Source organism: Agelaius phoeniceus, chromosome 5, assembly GCF_051311805.1.
Source record: "Agelaius phoeniceus isolate bAgePho1 chromosome 5, bAgePho1.hap1, whole genome shotgun sequence".
NCBI lineage: Eukaryota > Metazoa > Chordata > Aves > Passeriformes > Icteridae > Agelaius > Agelaius phoeniceus.
In genome coordinates this window covers 24,856,085-24,878,511 of record NC_135269.1, presented here as the reverse complement: position 1 = coordinate 24,878,511, position 22,427 = coordinate 24,856,085, and the positions used below count along the sequence as shown (strand labels likewise).

Genomic DNA, 22,427 nt, shown 5'->3' with positions numbered 1-22,427 from the left:
AGAAAGGAATGTAGGGGGGAGGGTGGTCATAATCACAAGTGTAGCCTGCAGTAGGTTAATGTCAAGAGCTAAACAGTCCAGGACAGCTGTGAGGGCTTTTTTTTTACTACACTGAGTTACTGTTCAATTTGGGTTTTTTCTCCATATAGCAGTGATTTAGAAGAAGTTCTTTCCCACCCTCCCAAAAACAATGAGGGGGATTAGGATGATGAATACAATAACACATGACAGAAGAGACGGTCACATTCTTTATTTTCATTTTAAGTCTTTAGCCATCAGTAAAGTGAATGGGCAGAAAACAACCAACTGAGCAGACAAACCCACCTTTGCTGGTTATTTCCAAATATAAATAACTGTGTGAGAACTGAAATTGAGCCAAAATAGAAAAAGGAAGCCGGGGAATTTAAAAGACAAAAGTAAGCCTAGCTGCACTCCCTTTTCATAGTGTCAGTGAAGAGGAAGTACCATAACAAAAAGGAAGCTATGGTTACATTTGATCAGACATTTATTCCAACAGTAGGCATGGAATTGCACTTTCATGAAAATGCCAAAGCTGAATCGAGTCCAGTGCACTGGGGCATTGTGCGCACTTAGCTTGATTTCTGCTGCAGCTCCTTCATTCTGTTCAGGGCACTGCCAGCCTGAAACCACTCGATCTGCGACTCATTGAAGGTGTGGTTCAGCATGATTGTTTCTTGGCTCCCATTGGGATGCTTGATGATGCATTTCAGAGGCTAAAGGAAGAAGACAGTTTTATTTTCCCTTCTCTTTCAAGGGACAAGGTTATCTGAAGCTTCTTGCAGGAAAATTTCTATATGGTTTTAAAGGGCTGAAAAGGGAAAATTCCAGCTCAGGGTGGATCTTAAAATAAAAGGTTGCAGTTCCTTCTAGGGAACACTCGTGGCTTAAGTCAACATGTCCAGGAATTCAGAGTACTGTACAAAGGTTTCTCTTAACTGTTCAGAACACTACTGATTCTGACCCGCCCTGTGTGTCCCAGCCCACTGTGTCTCACCAGGCTGGCAGGCTGCACTGCTCATCAGTGCCACTGCTGCCTCACGAGCACACAACTCACCACTGATCCCCATCAGTGGCGTGTCCCTGCCCCCAAGTGCATGACAAGTCACCCAGACAGTTACCTTTCCAGGTGCAAAGTCTTTCAACCCCACAATGCTCAGCTTATCCACAGGATGAATCTTGTTATAGTCTGCTGGATCAGCAAAAGTGAGAGGCAGTAGACCTTGCTTCTTCAGATTGGTTTCTGTAGAGAACAAACCACCAATCATACTTGTAACATCCCATCCCAGGGAAGCATGATTACCTTCTGCCTGCTCACACTACTATTCCAATGACGATTAGATTACTATCTTTGTAGCAAAATCAGCATATCCGTTGTTTGTGGCATATGCAACCAGGTATGTAACAGGAGTCCTGACAGGAGGGACCTTGCCATCTGTCAGCAGGGAGGGTTCATGCCTGGAGCTGTTGAGCCCTGGGCAAGGTATAAACACCACTTCCACTCAAACTGAACACATCCTGTTTACAAACACCATAGGGGAAGCCTGACTCACCGTGGATCCTGGCAAAGCTCTTGGTGATGATGACCCTTCCTCCCAAGTGACGTGGCTCCAATGCTGCATGCTCCCGGCTTGATCCCTCACCATAGTTTTCATCCCCAACAACTGCCCATTTGATACCCATTTTCTGTGACAAAAGACACAGATTTACATTTGTGCAGCCACTCAAGTGAGGAATTGGCAATAAATACCCACCCACACATCTAATTTCAGCATTTTTCTGACATTGCTATGCTATGACACCTCCCAGAAGACTCCCTTGGGTTCTGAGAAAGGAGAGAAATAAAGTTTAGTGCTTCACAGTAGTTATGCACTGCCATCCTTGCTGACAAGGGCTGAGGAGGATTGCTCTTGGGATCCAGAGCAAATATTTTCCTTCCGTTTCCTGCCACCTCTCCTTCCATCATGCTATGCCAGACCAGTGTTGGCACAAGCCATGACCTCTGCTCTACTTCTGGAAGGGACATGGAAATTTTTAACTTCTCTCTACTGAAAGAGCCAATCGGAAACAAATGCCAAGTTGTCCAGAGGGTAAAAGGACATTTCTTGAGATTTGAAGCCTAGTGTTAAAGAATAAATAGGATAAGACTATAATTTATTTAAACATTAGACTGGTCAGAGGTGAAGCATTCCAGGAGCCAAGATTTAGTTTGTCTGATGACACCCATGCCTTGTAAGGTGTGCAAAGCCTAAAGGTGTTCTTCCTCTTTCGTATATGATCTCTGGTCCCCTCTGAGTCACGAGATCTTCCTCCCTCTTCCCCATAGCAGGTAGGGACAGAATCTCCTACAGGAACTGCAATCATTAGAGAAAGTACCAAGAAAATGCCTCAATGCTGAATGAATTTGCAGCTGCTGTTACTTGAGAGCAGGACGGTGAGATCCTTCTATTTGGCACAGACTGCCCAAAGTGTAAACATCCTCTTAAAATAGACGTGTCAGGGGAAGGTCTCACCTTGTAGTACCGGGCTGTGTCTGGGACTGGGCCAAACTCCTGGGTTAATGCGTTGCGCACAGAGTTGGCTTTGCCGTTTTCGATGTTGATGGCGCCAATGAGCAGGTTGTTGGAGATGTTGTCCAGATGGCCACGGAACTTGAGCCACGGTCCAGCTGCAGAAATGTGATCAGTGGTGCATTTCCCTTTTACCTAAAGCGTAGTAGAAGAGAAGAATGTCTCAGGATGGACTAATGTACTTGACTCTTCCTCAACTCTTGTAACTGTGAAGCATTAACTGGGATGAGTGGTCGATACTCCAGAGGGCTCTGCAGCCCTTCAGAAAGACCTCAACAGGTTAGAGAGGTGGGCAGAGAACTGTCTGAAATTCAGCAAGGGCCGGTTCAGGGTCCTGCACCTCAGAAAGAGTAATTCCATGCACAAGCTGCTGGAAAGCAGCTCTGCAGAGAAAGACCTGGGGGTCCTGGTGGACAACAAGCAGTCCATGAGCCAGCAGTGTGCCCATGTGGCCAAGAAAGCCAATGGTATTCTGGGGTGAATTAGGAAGAGCATTGCCAGCAGGTCAAGACAAGTGATCCTGTCCCTCTAGTTAGCCCTCTGGAGTGCTGTGTTCAGTTCTGGGCTCCCCAGTACAAGAGAGACATGGAGCCCCTAGAGCAGGTACAGGGGAGGGCGACAAAGGTGATTAAGGGACTGAACCATCTCCTGTTCAGCCTCCAGAAGAGACAAATGAGAGGGGACCTTTCATTTACAATATCTGTAAGTATCTGAAGGGAGGGTGTCAAGAGTGTGGAGCCTCTGCTCAGTGGTGCCAAACAATAGGACAAGAGGCAATGGAGCAGAAACTGAGGCACAGGAAGTTCCACCTGAACATGAGGAAGAACTTCATTACTGTGCAGTGACCACATTGGAACAGATTGCTCAGAAAGGCTGTGGAGTCCCCCTTACTGGAGATATTCAAGAACCATCTGGACACCATCCTATGCCATATGCTCTGGGATGACCCTGCTTGAGCAGGGAGGTTGGACCAGATGACCCACTGTGGTCCCTTTCAAAAGAGATATGATGTGATCATCATATCTCTTTTTAAAGGCATAAACCCCAGAAAAGCACATCAGTTACAGAAACAAGGCACTCTAAAGCAGAACACAGTGGTCATTCTGCATGCATTGGGTAAGAAGAACATCCCTTTTCCAAAGGGTAAATTACAAAAATTAGCTTAGCCATGACATCTCCTGCTGTGTTCTCACTTCCCTCAGCAGTAGGTTGTTCAGGTACAAAAAGCAATTAAGCCCTTCCTGATACAGCCCAGCCTCCCTGCTGGGGAACTTCAACAAGATGCCAAGTGTTACCCTCTCAGTTTCCAAACTGCACATAAGCCTTCTCAGCTTGTAAGAACAGAATTCCCAACCAGAGATAATGGCCTTCCAACTGGTAAGTTCTAAAGTGCTTATAAAGGAATTGCCTGTGTCAAAAACTTTTGCACAGCAGTGTGGCCCTTGGGAGTACATCCAACTCTGTCAGTGAGAATCAGGAATGTTCCCAAAGGTCACTTCATAAGGGATTGCATTTCAGAACCTCTCACCATATCAACTGAAGTTTCCATCTGTTAACTCACCTCAGGCAGTGAGGAGAAACCCATGTCTCCATTGAAACAGCAAATTGCAATGTTTAACAAGTGTGAAGTAATTTCTCTTTCTATAAAGTGGGAACAGAACATGCATACTGATGTATGAGAAGTTCCCAATGACCTCATTTCAGACAAAATACATCTTAGAACAGTCAGTATTAGAGATGCTAATTAAAGAACCCATCCACCTTTTCATTGTAGGTTGTAACTGGGACAAATTCTGCAGACTGCATGGTTTGGACAGGATCATATTACATGCTATAACAAGCCTGCTTTTGCATGGTATTAGCAAACCACTAGCCCAAAGGAGAAGAGTCACTTAGTTATAACAGAAAGAAGTATCAGAAAGAAACACCTGGAAGAAAGGAAGACCCCTTGCTTCCCTTTCTGTAACATGGTTGTAGGGGAGGGAATCAGATATCCCAAAGGCACGTCCAAAGCCTCTAGCAGTTGCTGTGCAAACCCCTGTTCAAGCAGACTTGTCATAGCTGATGCTCCCCCACTTTGTTCCTGACCTTGATGAGGATCAGCATGTCTTCTAGATCCTTGCCATCCCACTTATCAAAGGGCTCAAGGAGCTGGAGCCGCTGGCTGGTGGGGCTCACATCCACGCGCTGCCCACTGCCATCCTTGGGAGGGTACTGGTAGGTGTCCTGGCCTGGGTCAAACTCCTTCCAAAGAAGAAAGGAAAATCATCAGCCTCAGCCATCCCCAACAGCACATGAAGAGCAAGCCAATACAGCCAACTGCACCCATTCTGGCTCTACCATCATGTGTCAAGAAAGAGGTCACTGCCTGTAAGTTCCCTCAGTATAAAGAAAACACTGCTAGTGTCAGGTCTTCCCTCCCTCTGCCCCCAGACAGAGCAGTTACCAGTTTGGGCAGCTCATCTGCATCAGGTGCCTCTAGTTTAAACTTCTTCCCATCTGCTCCTGTCAGGTAATCTGTCTCAGGGTTAAATTTTAGAGTGCCAGCGATGGACAGGGCTGTGACAATCTGAAAGAAAAAACAAAGACAAATTTAAAGGCATATTCTATGTCCCATCGCTTCACCTGGAAGTCCTACATCTAAGTCTCAAAGCCACCAGCCAAAAGCTACTAAACAAGGCACACTGGGCCTCTTCTGCAGGTGCCCTGAACTATTCCACAGCCCCACCTCTGGCTGTTTCTTACCTCTGGAGAAGTCACAAATGCGTGAGTCTCTGGATTGGCATCATTGCGACCCGTGAAATTCCGGTTGTAGGATGTAACTATTGTATTTTTCTCTCCTTTCTTGATGTCCTTCCTGTAAAAGAAGCAAACATTCTCATCAGATCCAAATGGAATATTGCTTCTAGATGTCTTACTGCCAGAATCCCCCAGCTTGGTTTAGGCAGCAATCACTATCTTAGAAACAGGAGCTGTTGCCTGTACATGTTTTCCCCCCTTAAGCACAGACCCAAAATGAATGAATGCAAACCCAAGTCAAACACTGATTCTTGCAGTAGTTTTCACAGCCCATGTTGTTCACTGTTGAACAATAATCAACTAAGCACATTGTCTTTGGATATTCCATGGTCAGCCGTGATGAAGCAACATAAAAATGTGCCTCCCATCCCTTCTATTGGGAATTATTCTCCCTGCCACTCCAATGACTGAAGCTGGACCAATTCAATTTTTCTATTTTAAAAGGCCCATACAAACTTCAGTCCACCCTCTCATAGATAACAAATCTTTCCCCCCATTCTTTGCCTTCTACAAAAAGCCTCCAGAATGTGTGTCCATTCTGCAGCTTTATTCACCTAAAGGCTCAATATAAATCTGTAGTCCTTCTTTTTGCCTCCTCCCGTACATACCAGACAGCTATGGCTAGCTGGTTTTTAAACATTTAATTACCAGTGTGTTGTATTTACAATCAAATCAGGCTTCACAGAGCATTCTGGAAGCTAAAAGACACAGAGCTAGAGTGAGGTCCAACTGTCATTTTACCTGTCCCACTGGCCGATGCATGGCCCACAAGCATTAGCAAGAACCAGCCCTCCAACTTCTCGCAGGATTTTTGCCTGGGGGCAGAAAATAACTTTGTTACCATAGAATGCCTGGAATGAGTTTCTGGGGTTGCTCTTTCAGGGGAAGAAGACACTAACAGGAAGCACTGAGCCTGAGAAAATTCCCTTCCTTGTTTCAGTTTTGAGCCACTTTTATAAATACATGGGGTTTGACCCCAGTAAGACTGTAAGTTAAGACTGGGGCAGAGCACAGGATGACTTGCCATGATGTTCCCATTCTCCACCTGCTTCAACTTGAGCAATCCAGCTACTTACAGACATCTGACTGAAGTGCAGTGTCTGGTCTGATTAATATTCTATAGACTTCCTGTCCATGTAAGGAGAGAACTGGCAACAGTGCAGGCAAGTATGTGTGCCTGCTCAGTCTACTCAGCAAACAACTCAATGAAAGGGGCAGCTGGTAAGGAAAGGTATGACTTGAAAGGTAGGAGTTGGTTAGAAGAGCCATCAAACATTGGCTGGACATATCCATATGTAAAGATTTGGTCCTCACACTATGACAGCATCAAAAATTTACTAAATAGTAAAACTAATTAAAACAACATTTTATGCACAGAAAGTAGGTAACAGTTCCTCAACAGACACATTCCTTTTAAAGCCAGTATGAGTTTTGCCATAAATTTGGTCGAAATTGGGAACCACCTTCCAACAAAAGAGCATGCTCTCTTTATATGTTGGGATAAAAGTAGATTGCAGCCTTTTGTCAGCCATGGCCATCTACAGAATCCTAGGAGCATGAGGTATCCCTTGCTATGCTTTTCTCTCCTCAGAGCCCCAGTTCCTGACAACTGCCTCAGCCTTGTTCAGTTCTAATCCTGTTTTTACATGCCCAGGTAGTAAAGATATCAGGTCAAAACACTGTCAAGATTATGGCAGGACCCACAGGCACAATAGCACAGGACCAGCTACTACATCAGTAATTGCACCTCCAGCAGTAAGTGAAGACAAAGTTCAGGAGGTTTCCATTAGTTAACTTGGCCCCCTGAGTACTGTCCTGAAGAATTTAACCCTTTCTGTTTGGAAGTGCAAAGAGCAGCCATACTCACATAACCGTCCCTTTCAATGGTGGCACGGATCTGCTCTGAGCCTGGTGTGATGGTGAACTTGGATTTGCACTTCAATCCATGTGCAAGTGCCTGTTTTGCCACCGCTGCAGAGCGTCCCATGTCCTCATAGCTGGAGTTGGTGCAGCTGCCAATCAAGCCTGTGGTGTTTGACAGAAACAGGGGGGTGGTTACTGCAGCCCTGGTACTTGGAAGATTCTCCCTGACCCATCTCCCAGAAGAACAAACAAGGGATAACCACCTTGTCCGTTGATAAGGAAACTGAGAGGGTTTCAGGTACCAACACTGCCAAGCCTCCCAGTGATATAGTGTGGTCACAAGCAGTCCCTTGTCCAGCTCTGGAGGTTGCACAGTCAGAACACACTACTCAGTCACTAGTCTAATCTGACTAGGTTACTGTTTTACAACACCTGAGTGTCACCTACTTGCACTTTGGTTAAGCAAATAACCAAAGAGAGGTATTGTTCCACAAAGACAAGAAAAAGCTTTAAATCAAGATGGCAAGAAATGGAGAAAAAGAAAACATCTTCAGTATAGTATGAAGACCACACAAGGACATGCTGTACCATCCTGACAGCATTCTGGTGCTAAGCAGCAAAATAAAAATTCTCTCTCAGTTACAGCTACTGTAACTGTATCCTATTTGTAACACTTCCCACCTGGGACATGACTTTACAATGTATTTCCATTCTTTTCATTCCTTCCTCTACTCCATGAGCAACAGTTGAGAAGTCAGCCCACAAACTACCATCCCAAAAGCAAGTACATAAATTTACAAGCCTGCTTTTTAGGACAGCAAGCACTAACTTTACTAGGTCCCAAGAGTTCAACAGCCAACTGCTGGGAGTGCTGACAATCATGCTCCAGACAACTCTCTGCAACAGGTAAATCCATACCACAGACTTTTAATAAAAATGATCTTCAATGGGTAACATTCCTGTCAGTCCAAACATTCAAGCGTTTCAAAAATGGAAGAAACCTGGTGTACCTTTTGAGGTTAAAATCCCTCCTACTATCCTGGATCTCATCCTACACACTTGGCCCATGTGGTCACTACTTTTCCCAGAAAATTTATATGGCCATGAACAGATGACACTTCACCAAAGTCAAAGGACATAGAGAAGCAGTGAAAAAACTGGATCCCAAGCTATATGACCAACAGCTTATCCCAAGACAACAATGTTTATGCCACAAGTACGAAGGCAGAGGAAAGAGCAAATGCTACCCACCAACTCTGATATCAACAGGCCAGCCCTCCTTTTCTGCCACAGCACCAATATCTGACACAGGGTGCGCCAGGTCTGGTGTGAAAGGTCCATTGATATGCGGTTTCAGCTTTAAGAAACAGTGACAAAGTCAGAAATCACAGCAGCAAAGAATAACCCCAAAACACAGCAGCAAATCGATTCCTTTCACAGCTCTATCTGGAAGTTGTTTAACTAAGATTCTCCTACATGAAAACTGGAGCACAAGCTGTAGGTGAAGCAGACCTGAATGTATTTTACGCATTCTAGCACGGCACCAGGGGTGTTGCATCAAACTCCCAGCTTGGTCTTCAGTCACACAAAGCAGAGTCACATCACAGCATTCAAAAAGGCAGAAGAAATGAAGCCTTACCTCACTGAGGTTGATTTCTATCACCTGGTCATAGTGACAACCAGAATCTGGTACCAAGTGTTGCTTGAATTCATCTGCTAGTGCAGCTATATCTGGAATAAGAAAGAAGGAAGATCTAAAAAGTGCAGCAAATATGAGGGAGAAAAAGAAGTCTAGAATAACTAAACACAGGGGGGTCAACTGTGTAATTCCCCAGCCACTTCATCTACAGACTCCCTGCTTGTAGCAGATGAACTACAGGACCACACAAGGTCAAAAATCTCATCAGACAACACCATAGGAGAATACTGCTCCCAGAATTCACCTTCACATGAAACCCATACTTCTACCCCCAAATCCTCTTACCAGCTCTCCCAGTCTTGCCCAAGTATTTCTTCATGCGTTCATTGTAAGGGAAGATCGACGTGGTAGCTCCAATTTCAGCCCCCATATTGCAGATTGTTGCCATTCCTAGAGAAGTGGGAGAAGAGACCACGGGGTCAAATGAGAAAGTCCAAGGCCACTCAATTCTCCAAAAGTCAGTATATGCAAAAGACAGCAAAGCTAGAAGAAATCAGCGCATCAGCCACAGAAACCTAAAGCCACAGCTGAGAGGACACTGACAATATAATGGCTGGATCAGCCCCCTATGCTTCTGATCAATACAGTGCCTGTGACCAGACTCTTGTGGAAGGAATGAGCCAAAAGTTACACTGATACATGCAGATACTGATATAACAAGGAACTCCTGTTTGCACGGAGTATCAAATAATTTACAGCAGTGAGCAGTGTCTCTGCTACCTTCAATGAGTGTTCTGTCCCTCCCTACCATCTCATTTGTTTTAACTGGAGGAGCCAGATATTTGTGAGAAATTTAATGGGCTGAATAAAATGCTTCCAGTGACAGAACATAGCACATCTCTTTCAAGGGCACAGCAATGAAGCTGTAGAAGCTCCTGTTTTATATTTAACAAGCTAGAAGCAGATATAAAATTCCTCTGATTTCATAGAAGAAAAATCCCAAATTGCTCTCAGTTTGTAAACTAAGTATTCTAAGTTGTTGCCAAGTCATGCAAATTGAGAGAAGTCCAGCTTGAAGGCTGCACATCAAGCTAAAGGAAGACATTTCTTGGAGTTTAGTCCTAACTAGCATATTACAGAGAACTACAATTTTTGCTAGTTCAAATTCAGCACCCAAAATCCACAATTAGCTAGTATAAACTGTGTGTTACAAACTGCCTTCTAGTCTCAGAACCTCTGCTCTTTGTTTAGCAGCTGTCACACATATATTCCCATTAACCTGTTTCTTTTTTCTATTCACAGCCTATTTTAGGCTGAAATGAATACATCATTCCTTTATTGCTGACATCTCCACCCTCTAAGTTTACACTGGAATACATCCACCCTTATTCTTATCCTGACACACCATCTTACAGGATTCTTCACAATTAACCATTCCACGTTCTCAAAATCACAAGAAGATTTATTGGAGAGAGGTCACTGAGAGGGAGTGCTATCTTGTTACACCACTCTTCCAGTTTGCCATGTACAAACTGCTGGGCCAGGCTAAGGGAAAACATTTGGTACTTCTTGTTTGGTTCCCTTCCCAGCCTCCACAGATAGCTCAACACCCAGCTCCACCAACAATCCACTCAGATAAGAGATCTGTGTTGACTTACCTGTGCAGGAGATTGAATCCACACCCGGCCCATGGTATTCAATGATGGCGCCCGTTCCACCCTTGACAGTAAGGATGCCAGCCACTTTCAGGATCACATCTTTAGGAGAAGTCCAGCCTGAGAGCTTGCCAGTCAGTTTTACACCAATAACCTGAGCAACATCAATGAGGGAAAAAAAAATACTGGCATCACTTCCTGTCAGAAAGGTAACAGTATATAGTTCTGCTGTGGGGTGTATTCCTGTCACACTTATATACACAGTGCTTGAAAATCAATGCTCCTTACACATCATGCATCTCACCCTTGGCATCAAAGCTTCATATTCCTTCTGCTCCTACCTTTGGGCATTTGAGCTCCCAAGGGATTCCTGCCATGACATCCACAGCATCAGCTCCACCCACACCAATGCAGATTCCGCCCAGGCCACCTCCGTTGGGGGTGTGCGAGTCTGTGCCGATCAGCATAACCCCGGGGTAGGAGTAGTTCTCCAGAATGATCTGAAAATAAAAATGGATTGTTTGCTTGCTTGTTTTGTGGGAAAGAAGGGGGAAGACAGCAGAAAGAAAACAAAAACAAGAGTTTAGATCAGTTTGTATTTGCAGATTTCAATAGCAAGAAAATAACTGAATTTGGGCTGGATTGGAAATTTTGATCTCTTTTGTTTCAAACTCCTTGTGGAGGACGTAATGACAAAACAAGGTACCAAGTCTCAGCCCCAGGATCCTTGCTCATCGCAGAATAATAAAAAAATTAGAAAACAATCTCCTCTTTTTCCTTCCAGTTTAGGCTTTTGCTAAGGTGCTACCTTTGTTAGGCCTCAAGAGTCTGTTCCATAATCTCCATACCCTTAGTTAACAGCTGAGCAAGTCAGTTCACTTATCCAATGCACTTATCCTTCCACAGCCTTTGTGCTCCATAGCAGTAGAATACCAACAGGCTCCTCCAATCCATGCTGCCAGCCAAAACTCAATTACACAGAGAAACTTCTCACCAAGACACTGCCCTTCCCTTACTGATGCTACCAGTTCCATGAAAGACTTTTCAACTATTAACAAAACCACAAAACCATACTCAATGAAAAAATGAGATTTCTGTGGTAGCAACACTGTAGAGAACTCAAGCTAATGAACGTCCCCCTGCATATGTGCCACACCAACACTAGGAACAGCCTTTCTGGGAAGCACAGAACTCACAGCACATGCGTCACAGAACAGCTTGAAGAGAACTAAGGCAGTTCTTTACCAAAAAGACAAAGGCTTTGCTTTCAGAACTTTCAGCTTTATATTCTTGTAGCCACATCAACATATTTGTGTGAGAAGAGTCACTCTCAAGGCCTCACTTTGGCACAGTTGTACCTGAAGCTATACAACAGGACCAGTTTCCTCCAGCCAGAGAAAGTCAGCCACAAGAAGACTAGTAACCTCAGCACAGAGCTATGTTGCCACATGACAGATGTTACGAGTGGCTTTGGAACACAAATGACCCGAGGTGTTCCCATAACCTTTTGAAGAGTTCATCCGTTGCGTCACATTAAGTTAAGGTAACCTTAGTAACTCATTTTGTAGCTAGGAAAACATAGCAGAGAGCTCTTGACTGCACCTGGTCACAAGTTCCCTGCTGACAGGAGGCTTACCAGTCATCCATTCTCCTCTCTACTCCTTTTGCTTCATGCTGCTCTTCAACTTTTGCTGCCTGAGACTCAGAGGAACAATGAAAAATGACTACTGGACCCTCAAAGCAAACCAACCGCAAGCAAGTTAGGGACATCCTGACAGAGGTGTTTGCTTTAAAAAACCAAAAAGCCTCATCAAGTGGTAAATTATTTTGGGACTGTCATATTCTATTTTAGATCCAAGTGTAATAACAAGAGAATCTCAGACTTGGAAACTGTTTTGCATTTTATTCAAATTCACCTAGCAACTCCTTATGTGTTGCCACTCCTGAGTACTTGAAGTACGCTGCTCTGTTGTGTCCTCATATACTCTTCTGGGTTTTACAGAACTAAATGCATACATAATAATCCCAAAAAAAGTATGTTCCCAAGGCTGCTTTCCTTACCACCAAAAGCAATTCACATTAACCCTATGTAGCCAGCTTCATGGCCTCACCTTACAGTCTTAATTGTACAAGGAGGAGCCAGCCCACAAGCAGTTAAGGTATTTCAAGCTTCTGTAATTCACATGGCATGCTGTTGGCACTACCTAATGATACATCAGGTTACAGTTTGACCAAAATAACCTTTAAAAAAAACTGCACTGTGGTCAAGATAACTGAGAGAGCAAGTAAGAAACCTCGCCTGCCTCGAGCAAAGCAAGTTGTTTCCCTAAACCAGTGAAATTCTCTAAAGATTTGCACTTGAGCTCTCTCTCCACCCTAAGGTGAAAGACCCACTCATGTTCAAAGACTGCAAAGACACACACACTTTACCTGGTGAATAATTCCTGACCCAGGTTTCCAGAATCCCACTCCATACTTGGCACCAGCCGTTGACAGAAAGTTGTACACCTCCTGGTTTATGTCCTATTCACACAGGGAAGCACAGAGCATTAGTACCACATTTTGTTCTTCCATACAGCAAAAGCTTGTTCAAACACATTCCTTTCTTTCACATGCCTGCCTGTAGTTTGCTTCCCAGTTTTGCAGCAGCTGGAAGGAGTTGCACATAATTTTTAAAACCAAAAGGTTAAGATTAAGACTGTTTGACAGACAGCTGTAACAGACCATTTAATTGCATCCCACTTGTAGCTCTACTAAAAGTTTTTTAGTTTCTAATTCCAAACAGCACAATTTAAGGAAAACCCTGCCAATAAGACATTTAAAAATGCTGTGCTCACTTTCCCTATTCTCAGGGGGTTTTTTTAACCTGTTTCCCTCACTCATTCTAGCCCCTCCTTCCTTCTCTACCGGGTGTTCTTTTTCCTATGCAGATGCTTTGGAGACATTTCAAATCCCTTAGATAAATATTCTGGCTTTATTTTTACAGATTAAGAAATGGAACTCAAAGTGATCACTGCCAGGGGAGTTGGTGAGTGTCATTTGTCATTCTAGCAAGTCCCCTCTTTAAGACTCACACAATGCTGTCTTTCTTGCTGCACTGTCACCATTGTTGGTGGAGGTCACACCGTGAAAATTGCTTGTGAGAAAAACCATGGTTGCCAAGGAAGTATGACACTATTATATCCTAACAGTTCTTGGCAGAAGAGTGCTGGAGTAGATAAGATAAGCACTAGAAGGAGAGAATTTCTTAAAGACTGTTCTCATGCAGCTAAGCTTCAGAATAAAGGGAAAGGGGAAATGAGATAATTGAAGAATTGTCTCAGCACACATTTGCTGAAGTTTCCCAAGAGGCTGCAACAGCTCTTTAAGCCTTGTTTTCCACTGGGAGTTGGGCCACTCCACTCTGTTTGTGCATCCCTCCCCCAGTAAACCCAAACCACCCTCTGGCCTGCCAGCATTCATTGTGTGCCAGCTGGCAGCAGCAGAAGCCAGTCAGAAGAAGGCAGGACCTTTACTTGCTTTGCTCAGAGTGGATGGCAAAGAAGGGACTCAGCTCAATTCAGGGCTGCAGCAAATATAATTGCACTATGGAGAATAAATGCAGGAATAGGGGAAAGGGGAAAACAGGAGGTGAACAGGAGAAAAGAAATTGTCTGATTTAGTTAAGTCTCAAACTGTTAATTGCACAACTTAGGACTGAGACAAGCAGAGCAAGAACTCGCCAAATCACTCCTGAGTGGTGCAAGTTGCTTTATTGTGGCCCACTGAAGAAAGCCAAAAGCAGATACTTCAACACCACAAGTGCTGTGTGAGAGTAGATATGGACTAAAATCTTAAAATGCAGCTGACTCCTGTTTACTGTTGGTAAATTCTGGTATCAACATTCCAGGTGCAATTCCTCCTGGCTCTGACAGTGGACTTTGGCTAAGCCCACTCAGAGTAACAAGATTTCCTTGGCAGATGCATTGTGGTATGTTGGTCAGAGATAAATGTGTCTATAGATTACAGAAGCTCATTTGGGGAGGAATAAGCAGTAAAACAGTTGAATAGAAAATTTTAAAATGGCACTGTATCAGCAGTCGGACAAACAACACTTTGAAATTACCACATAAAACCCAACATCCTCCATACTTTTACACACTTTTATACTATACCCATAAGCCATGAAAGCTGCACATGATTCAGTTATTGCTCTTCAGATAATCAGTAGCAAATGGTTTGGGAAAGTAACTACTTGCCTCCCCCTCACAGTGGGGGACCAGTGCAATGCAGGCATATGTTCATTAGGTTTTTCCCACTGCCATACTGCAACATAGAGTAATCTGACTTCCTTTTTTTTCTCTTGGAAATTATTTTTTCTCTTCTTTAGCTGAAATATCTTCTCTAGAACACAAATGACCTGGGCTTCCATCACTAACAACTTAAGACTAGCTCTTCCCACATTCATGGTCCTTTAAACCATGTAATGGGTGAATCTGAGGTGAAAAACTCCCAAAAATCCATTTAGTCTGTTTCTTCATTGCATCTGACCTACAGAGCTGACCACCACAGGCAATCTGTTATCATATCTGATCCCTGGCTGTCCTTATGGGGAAAAATTTTAAAATGAGCTCATCCTTCAACTGGAAGGACATTTTCAAACAGACAGAAGTTAACGCCTCTGCAATAGTGACCTTGGCTCTCTGAAGATCCTTTTCACCGCCTGCCTGGGCCTCGATGAGGTGATCACAGTGGATGGTGGAAGGCACAGCCACTTTTGGCAGCCCACTGCTGATGAACTGAAGCATTGCCATCTGAGCTGTGGCATCCTGCATGGCCACGCGGTCGGGCCGTAAGCGCAGATAGGTCTTGCCGCGCTCGATCTCCTGCTTTGCTGGGTCATCCAGGTGTCCATATACAATCTTCTCAGACAAGGTCAGGGGGCGGTCAAGCCTGGGGAGAATAATTTTAGTATCTGCATCTTGTGTACTTCAACATTTGCCATTTTAAGCATGTAATAGAATGCTTCCCTCTATTGCTCAGACTGTTAAGACCTATTAGGACAGAGAAACCTCCATGCTCTTCTTACAGCACTAAAATATCAACTGGCACATGGTTAAACAAGGGTTCAGTTCATAAAGTTCAAAAACATAGAAATTGATGTAATTTTATGCTTTCTTTTCTAATCTTCCTATACTGTAAAAGAAACATTGAGTGTTCACTTCTTGAGTCATACTTCAAGACAGCAAATGTAGAGGTGAGACAGAGGTCAGATTCAATTCACAAGTACCAGATCCCACAGCAAATACAACTAAGTGGAGCTTCATGACCTCAGACCTTTCATTCTGCAGCTGTATCAGCTGAGGAATCTATTTATGTATGTAGCAAGATCTTCTGAGAAGTAACTAAATCAACACAACAACTTGAAATGAGAACTACCACATTTAACAAGGGACACAAAGACTGAAGGACAAGTCATACAAACCATTGCCACAGTAAGTGGAGCAGGAATGACAAATTAGCAGGCACACAAGCCTCTATCAGCAGATTAAGGTCACTATGTTTACATATGCTATGAATTCCTAGCCCTTTGTTCCATGCCTAACACCTAGAGCAGAACACAGCATAAAGAAGCATTAGCCTCTAACAACCCTGACCCACACGCTGCTGCCCCAGAAAGAAGCAAGGGCCAATGTGAAGACTCCTCAATAAGGGTATTAAACAAAGAGGATGGAGCCCTTTCTAGCACCTCCTCTGCACTGGCCTGGTTCTCTGCACGTTGCACTGCTTCATCATATCCTTCAACCCTTCCCACAGTGCCCCACCACTATAAGGAGACACTACAACTCATGCTTCACTGTATTTACAACTGCCACTGTTCAGTGCTGCTTTCCCTGGTAAACATTCCTTGTGCCAGGGCCCCGCAACAATTTTTTCTTCCTCTCCTGTCACTGCAGAGCTCAATTCAATATCCTGACCCTTCCTTTCTTCCCTTCTCCACTCTTACCTCTTACGGACAATGTTGATGTTCTTCTCCAATTTTTCATAATTGATGTATTCATTAGGTTCAAAGTGGCTCATGGCCACCTTGGCCCGCTGGCACAGGACAGGAGCAACATGGTAGCGTCGTACCCCACTGTTCAAGGCATGCTGAAAAAAAGGAGAGTATTAAAACTGGAGCCCTGCAGAGTGAATTTCTGTAACATATCAATTGAAAATGTTTTTCAGATTTTGTTACTGGAATTTTACAGACTGAGGAATGCAAAGGCACTCAAATATATTTCATTATACAATACTCCATATTATCTTAAACAGTCAAAGTACCCAGAGACACCAAAGTACCCAGGACAGGTAACATTTAATAAATTATTCCACATTTTTCTTTGTTGTACCAGAAGCCTTACACTTTCAAATGAGAAATCTGCTTTCAGGCAATGATGAGCCAATTCTCAAGAAAGCACCAGTCTGCCATGCTCCTGACACATCAGGGTCATGGTGAAGAACCAATGCTGCTTCTAAAGCAAACTATCCCTAGTATTTGCTTGCTGGCATTGAGTTGACATTGAAATTGACATTGGCAGGTGATACAGCGCCACTCTGACTGGACACACCTCTGTTCCACCATCACATACTAAGTTTCCTAGGCAGGATCCCTCCATACTGCTACGAAACATATTAAATTCCACAAGGAGACTTTGGTGTACAGGCCTGGTCTACAATGTAACACAGAGCAGGAGAAGCAAAATGTGGAAAAAAACTCACCAGCTCCACCAGCCTGGCTGGTGCTCTTTTCCACACTCTCACAAAGGCACCCTCACCTTTTGCCTCTGAAAAACGTTGCACTTACCCTACAGGTGAGTTAGCTGCATGACAGGTGGACTATACTGTGAGCTGAATGCATCAGCAGAAAGTGCCAGGGGAAAAAAAAAAGCCCAAATTTACTTGGCAGCCTCTACAGTGAGACAGTTTCCTGGAACACAGGAGAAGGGCAGGCTATGGCGAGGCACCTTTACAGCATCTGACCTGAAAGAGACGGGTCAGTGCCCAGGGCTAAAAGCTCTCACGCAGCTTTGAAAACTGAGTCAGAGAGCAACCTCCAGAAAAACTTCCAAGGATTTGGCACACACATTTCTTACATGCTTTCAAAGTCTCACTCATCAGCATCAGAAGTCTGGAAACAGACTGAAGAAAAGAGTTCAGAACTCTTTCTCCTCCAGTACTACACCTTAATCTCAATCCCGCTTTTTCTATTCATCTGCTATTTCAGAGTTACAAAGTTTTGATAAATACAGGTTAATAAATGTAGCAGTGTTACACTAAACACCCCTTTTGCATGTGTGATTGTAAATATTCCTTGTTCAGAACACAATTATTGTACCCACCACTGGGTTTTTTTTTACCACTGTCAAAAAAGCCTAGTTAATTCTTTAAACCTGTTCAAGCATTTTAATGTTTCTGTGTGAGTATTTTTTCCAACTTTCTTGATACCAGCATTGAAAAGACTGCCTGAAATAATCACAATCAAAGAGACATCACCAATTTTTATCAAAATCTCTTGCTTTATTGTCCTTTTGATAACACTTTTTAGTATCTTTTGCAACAAAAATTTGGGGAAAGCTAGGCAAGATCACACTACTCAGCGCACTAGCAAGAAGGGTGCAGTTTGCATTTTTACCAAGCTATCCTCAGCCATTATAGAAAGAGCTTTTGGTAGAAGCAGGAAAGACTTACAGCAGTTGTACACCACCATTATGGAAAGAGTATCTGAGGGAAGTGAACCTGGTGATACAAAGAGGGCACTGCTCCTCCATGAGTGCATGGGAAGCCCAGTAATCAAATTTCACTGTGCTGCACTTTAATCCTAGAACTTCCAGAACTTATCACAGGTGTCAGACTTAGACCTTTCCTTCCTCCACCAGCAAAAAAAAAAAACCAAAAACAACCCCCCCCCCGCCTAGAACAACCACCCACACCAATACAAACATCACCCAGCTTCTCATTGTTTAACATACAAACTAGGCAAAGCTGCTCTTTACCTAGTAGCCACATAACTTTTATGTTTGCTTTGTTCTAGCCTTTTATTTTTTTTAACATCACAAGATATTCAGTCTTGTGAAAGTCTCCAACTGCTGGAGTGGCTGGAAAAAAACCACTGAGCTATTTAATCACTGTTCATGGAAAAACAATCTCTTTCCCAGGCCAGGAAATGTATTGTGGTTTAATGCAATAATTTCTTCTGAATTCATCATAGAGAAGAACAGATATGCAAATAAAAGTAATAGCACAGGCTTCATAGCATCTTAGTCTTGCCTGGGATCAGAGCTGATTAAAATAGAAATCTGAAGCAGGGCACTCCAAAAAGAGGTACAACAAAACTTTTCAAACAAAATTCAGGTAAAATCTTTTCTGTTTGAACATACATGTCTATGGGTCTTTTCACTTCATGAAACGGCACAAGGAAATGTAACATTTTTTCTAATACTGTCAGTGTTCAGCTGGTAATCAAGATCAGCAATACAAAGTAGTTGAATCCTGCTGATCACAGCTTCAGACCATCAAAAGCAGGAAGAGAGTGTGTTTAAGGTGAAGGATTCTGTCTGGACCTGGAGAAGTCTGGAAAAGTGAAGGTCAGTTTCTGTAATGGCCAATATGACCCAGGGAAAATAACTGCCTAAACCAATCAGCTTCAGCAGACTAGACAAGCATTTTTCTCTATATAAGAATTTCAAAAGGCACCTATTTAAAAAGTGCCATCTGCGTTTTACCAGGATACAAATCCTGTATTTCTGCTGGGAATTAATTTGATTCAATATGGTTCTGCTCATGCTGGCACCCAGCAAGTCTAAGGATCCACCACCACCAAGCAACAAGTATAAACTGCCTGGTTTAAAAGTCTGATCTCTCCTCACAAAGAATTTACACTTTATCACTCATCACATCTGTCTCTTCTCCCTGCTTGTTCTTCTCCTACTGCATCCTCAGAAACAGGGTGGGAGAACTGCAAGATTAAGGAAAAGTCACAAGCCTGACAGTTCCCAGTTTGACTCCCGCTCACTCTTCTCTGAGAGGGAGCGTACTAGCGCTTTGTGGGGGCTTCCATGGTGTTTTTTTAGTCAGCAGTGAGAAGTGCCTCAAGCCCAAGAGCCAAGGGAAGCAGGCAATCTATAAATCTATAAATTTTCCCTTTTATCCAGGAACTGTTTATTTCCAGGCTGACCAAACAGCTGCCCAGTGACCTCCTCTCACCTGGCAATGAATCCCTTATTCCAGTTTGCAGTGTCCTTGTTCAAATTCCAGTAAAAGGAATGGCAGTAATCATTACAGGGCTCCTAAGCCTACTGGTGTTTCACAAGGTGAAAAGCTTCCTTCAAAGACAGAAGAAAGCCAGTCTAATAAATGGGTCATTATTTCTGAAATCTCTGTAAGGAAGCTAACACTGCTCTTTACAAATTTTAAGGTAGCTATCATGCATTTAGCTCTCACTATAGTGAATGTTCCAGGTGCAAGGGGAGTCTGAATTCAGAAAATAACTTGCATTTTGGCAGCCGGTAAGGCAGAATGAGCCCAGTGAGCAAAAGCTCATGTTCAAAAGAGTAGCAACTGTTACGTGCACTTCTGTCTGGGAAATCTGTCCTAGAAATCCCAGCTGAAACCCAAAATACCATCTTTCCTCATCTTCCCTGAGCTAAGAACACTGGCCAAGTTTCCAACATTCACCATGATTCAGCCTTAAAAAAAAAAAAAAAAAAAAAAAAAAAAAAGCCAGCATGGTATAATCAAATTGTAAATGCAGGCTCATTTTCTAGACCCACCTCAAAAGAGCAACCAAAATTATGGTTCTGAAGATCAGTTTAGCCCTGCCCAACATTTCTGCCAGACAGACAAAGCTGCCCACGCATAATTTCAGTACTTACCCACAATGCCTTCAATAAACCTGATATTTCAGGCAGTTTAGAGCGTTACCGTCCTCCCTCTCAGTCAATCTTCAGGCAATGTAGCTTGAAAAATGGAATGCCACTAAAGGCATTATTTTAGGTAGGCAGAAAAGAGATCTTGACCCTTTGAGGCTATTAGAACTTTAAATAGGACAGTCAGTTCAAATCAGGTTAATTCCAATTTATTTCCCTCAGAGGCAAGCTTTCTCTGCAGTTCCAGCTCCAAAACAGTTCCAGGATGGGAGGCAAACAGAACCAATAGTAGCAATGTGTGCCATGGTCAATGCTGGCACTATCACAGTGATTGACAAGATGATGCTCATATTCATTAATCTCTAGGCTGCTACACAGGGGCAAAAATCCCCTGGCTCCTAAAGACATCACCTAGAGGCATGTGTGATTAGAATCACAGATTTAGTACTTCACAGGGGAGAAAGAAATATGCACCCCTTGCCTGATAATAGACAACAACCTTCTGGAATGCTGATTTCCCCATATCAACTGTGCCAGCACAGCCTTTGTTTTGCATCATACAATATTCATTATAGCAAATGATTGCTTGTTCTCATGCAATGTCACAGCATAAAACAAGAACCAATTCATTACCCTAATAAAAGATTTGCCTTCATTTTATGAGTAGTCATTTCTGTTCAAAGTACTAACTAAAAACTATTTAACAAGTAAGAACAAGTAAGAACAAGCATGCCAACCTAACCAAAATGGTGCTATTCTGTAACTTTCGTTTAAATTTAAAAACTACTACACTTTCCTAAAGCATCTACCTCTGAAGTAGGATAGTAATTACCAAACTGGAATTAAGATTCACAAAAGACTTTTAGACTACTAAAAGCCAACCAAATTTTTACTTCAGTTCCCTAAGCAAGGGGAACACATTGGCCAAGGTCACAGTGGGAAACTGAGAAGTTACACTGCCTGCCTTTATCACAAGAGAGCAAAGGCTTCCTTATCCCTTAGAAGCCCTAAACAGAAAATTGCACCTGATATTTGCCTTATAGGCCTTAAAAGATATGAAAACTTTATTACTGACTAGACACTAAACACAACCAGGTCTTAAGGAAGGCAATCTCTGTGACAAGATCATATTACTGGTGAAGGTGAGTTTTAGAGGTCATGACAAACAAGACTACGAGAGCCTCTATCACAGCCCCAGGAAAAAAGGTAATTTATGTGCCTGACCCGCCTGCTTCTTCAGCCGTCCTAGGTCCCCACACAGAGAGGCTGGCATCTTTGTCACCCAAGGGCCTCTGTTTGTACTAAAAGGAGGATTTTGGAAGCAAAGTAGCCAAAGACACAACAAGGAGTCACCTTGTGCTGCCGCACGCACATAAAGGGAAGCAATAAAAGATGAGGGAAAGAAAAATGCCTGCCCCAGGGAAAGACCTTTTATTTCAGCGTTCGGGCCCGCGCCCTCGGGCTCTCTGCCCTGTTAGGCCCGGGGCTCTGACAGCGACTCCAGCCCACCGCAGCGGGGTCCGGGCAGACGGGCGAGGCGGCGGCGCCAGGCCGCGTCCCCGCCGCCCCGTTCACCTTGCACTCACCTTGACGGCCGGCCGGGCCCGGTGGCGGGAGACGTCCTGCCCTAGGGACCGAGCAGCGGCCACGCCGCCGCCACCAAAGCCGCGGCCGCCCCACCATCGCCATGGAAACAGGGCGTGGGGCCGCAGCGGGGACACGCTGACCTACACGCGGAGGCGGGGACGGCCCGACCCCGAGGCTGCGGGGGAGCGGCCGCCCTCGTGGCTGCCTAGCGGGCAGCGATCTTGTCCCTGCCGCAATCCCCGCCGCCCGTCCCGCCCGCTGCCTGCCCCGCCCGCCGCCGCCGCTCACCCTCAGCCGAGCCGCCAGCACGCAGTACGGCGCCATTTTGTTCACTGACAAAGATGGAGTCGCGCGGCGATGGCGTCACGCGGCCCCTTTGACATCTCCGGCGCGCGCGCAGGGGCGTGGC

At 44.1% G+C, this 22,427-nt stretch overlaps 1 protein-coding gene across 1 annotated transcript; it reads right to left on the bottom strand.

The window, feature by feature from the left end:
- Positions 1 to 235: 235 nt before the first annotated feature.
- ACO2 (aconitase 2) lies at positions 236 to 22,426 on the bottom strand. Its single transcript, XM_054631696.2, has 18 exons — positions 22,307 to 22,426; positions 16,531 to 16,673; positions 15,218 to 15,476; positions 12,975 to 13,067; positions 10,886 to 11,044; positions 10,548 to 10,698; positions 9,235 to 9,339; positions 8,890 to 8,981; positions 8,502 to 8,607; positions 7,255 to 7,412; positions 6,129 to 6,202; positions 5,334 to 5,445; positions 5,035 to 5,157; positions 4,677 to 4,832; positions 2,532 to 2,723; positions 1,572 to 1,704; positions 1,140 to 1,261; positions 236 to 734 (listed from the first exon to the last, which is right to left on the bottom strand). The coding sequence occupies exons 1-18, from the start codon at positions 22,340 to 22,342 to the stop codon at positions 591 to 593; spliced, it is 2,358 nt and encodes a 785-aa protein (XP_054487671.1). The 5' UTR covers positions 22,343 to 22,426; the 3' UTR covers positions 236 to 590.
- Between the last annotated feature and the right edge of the window lies 1 nt (position 22,427).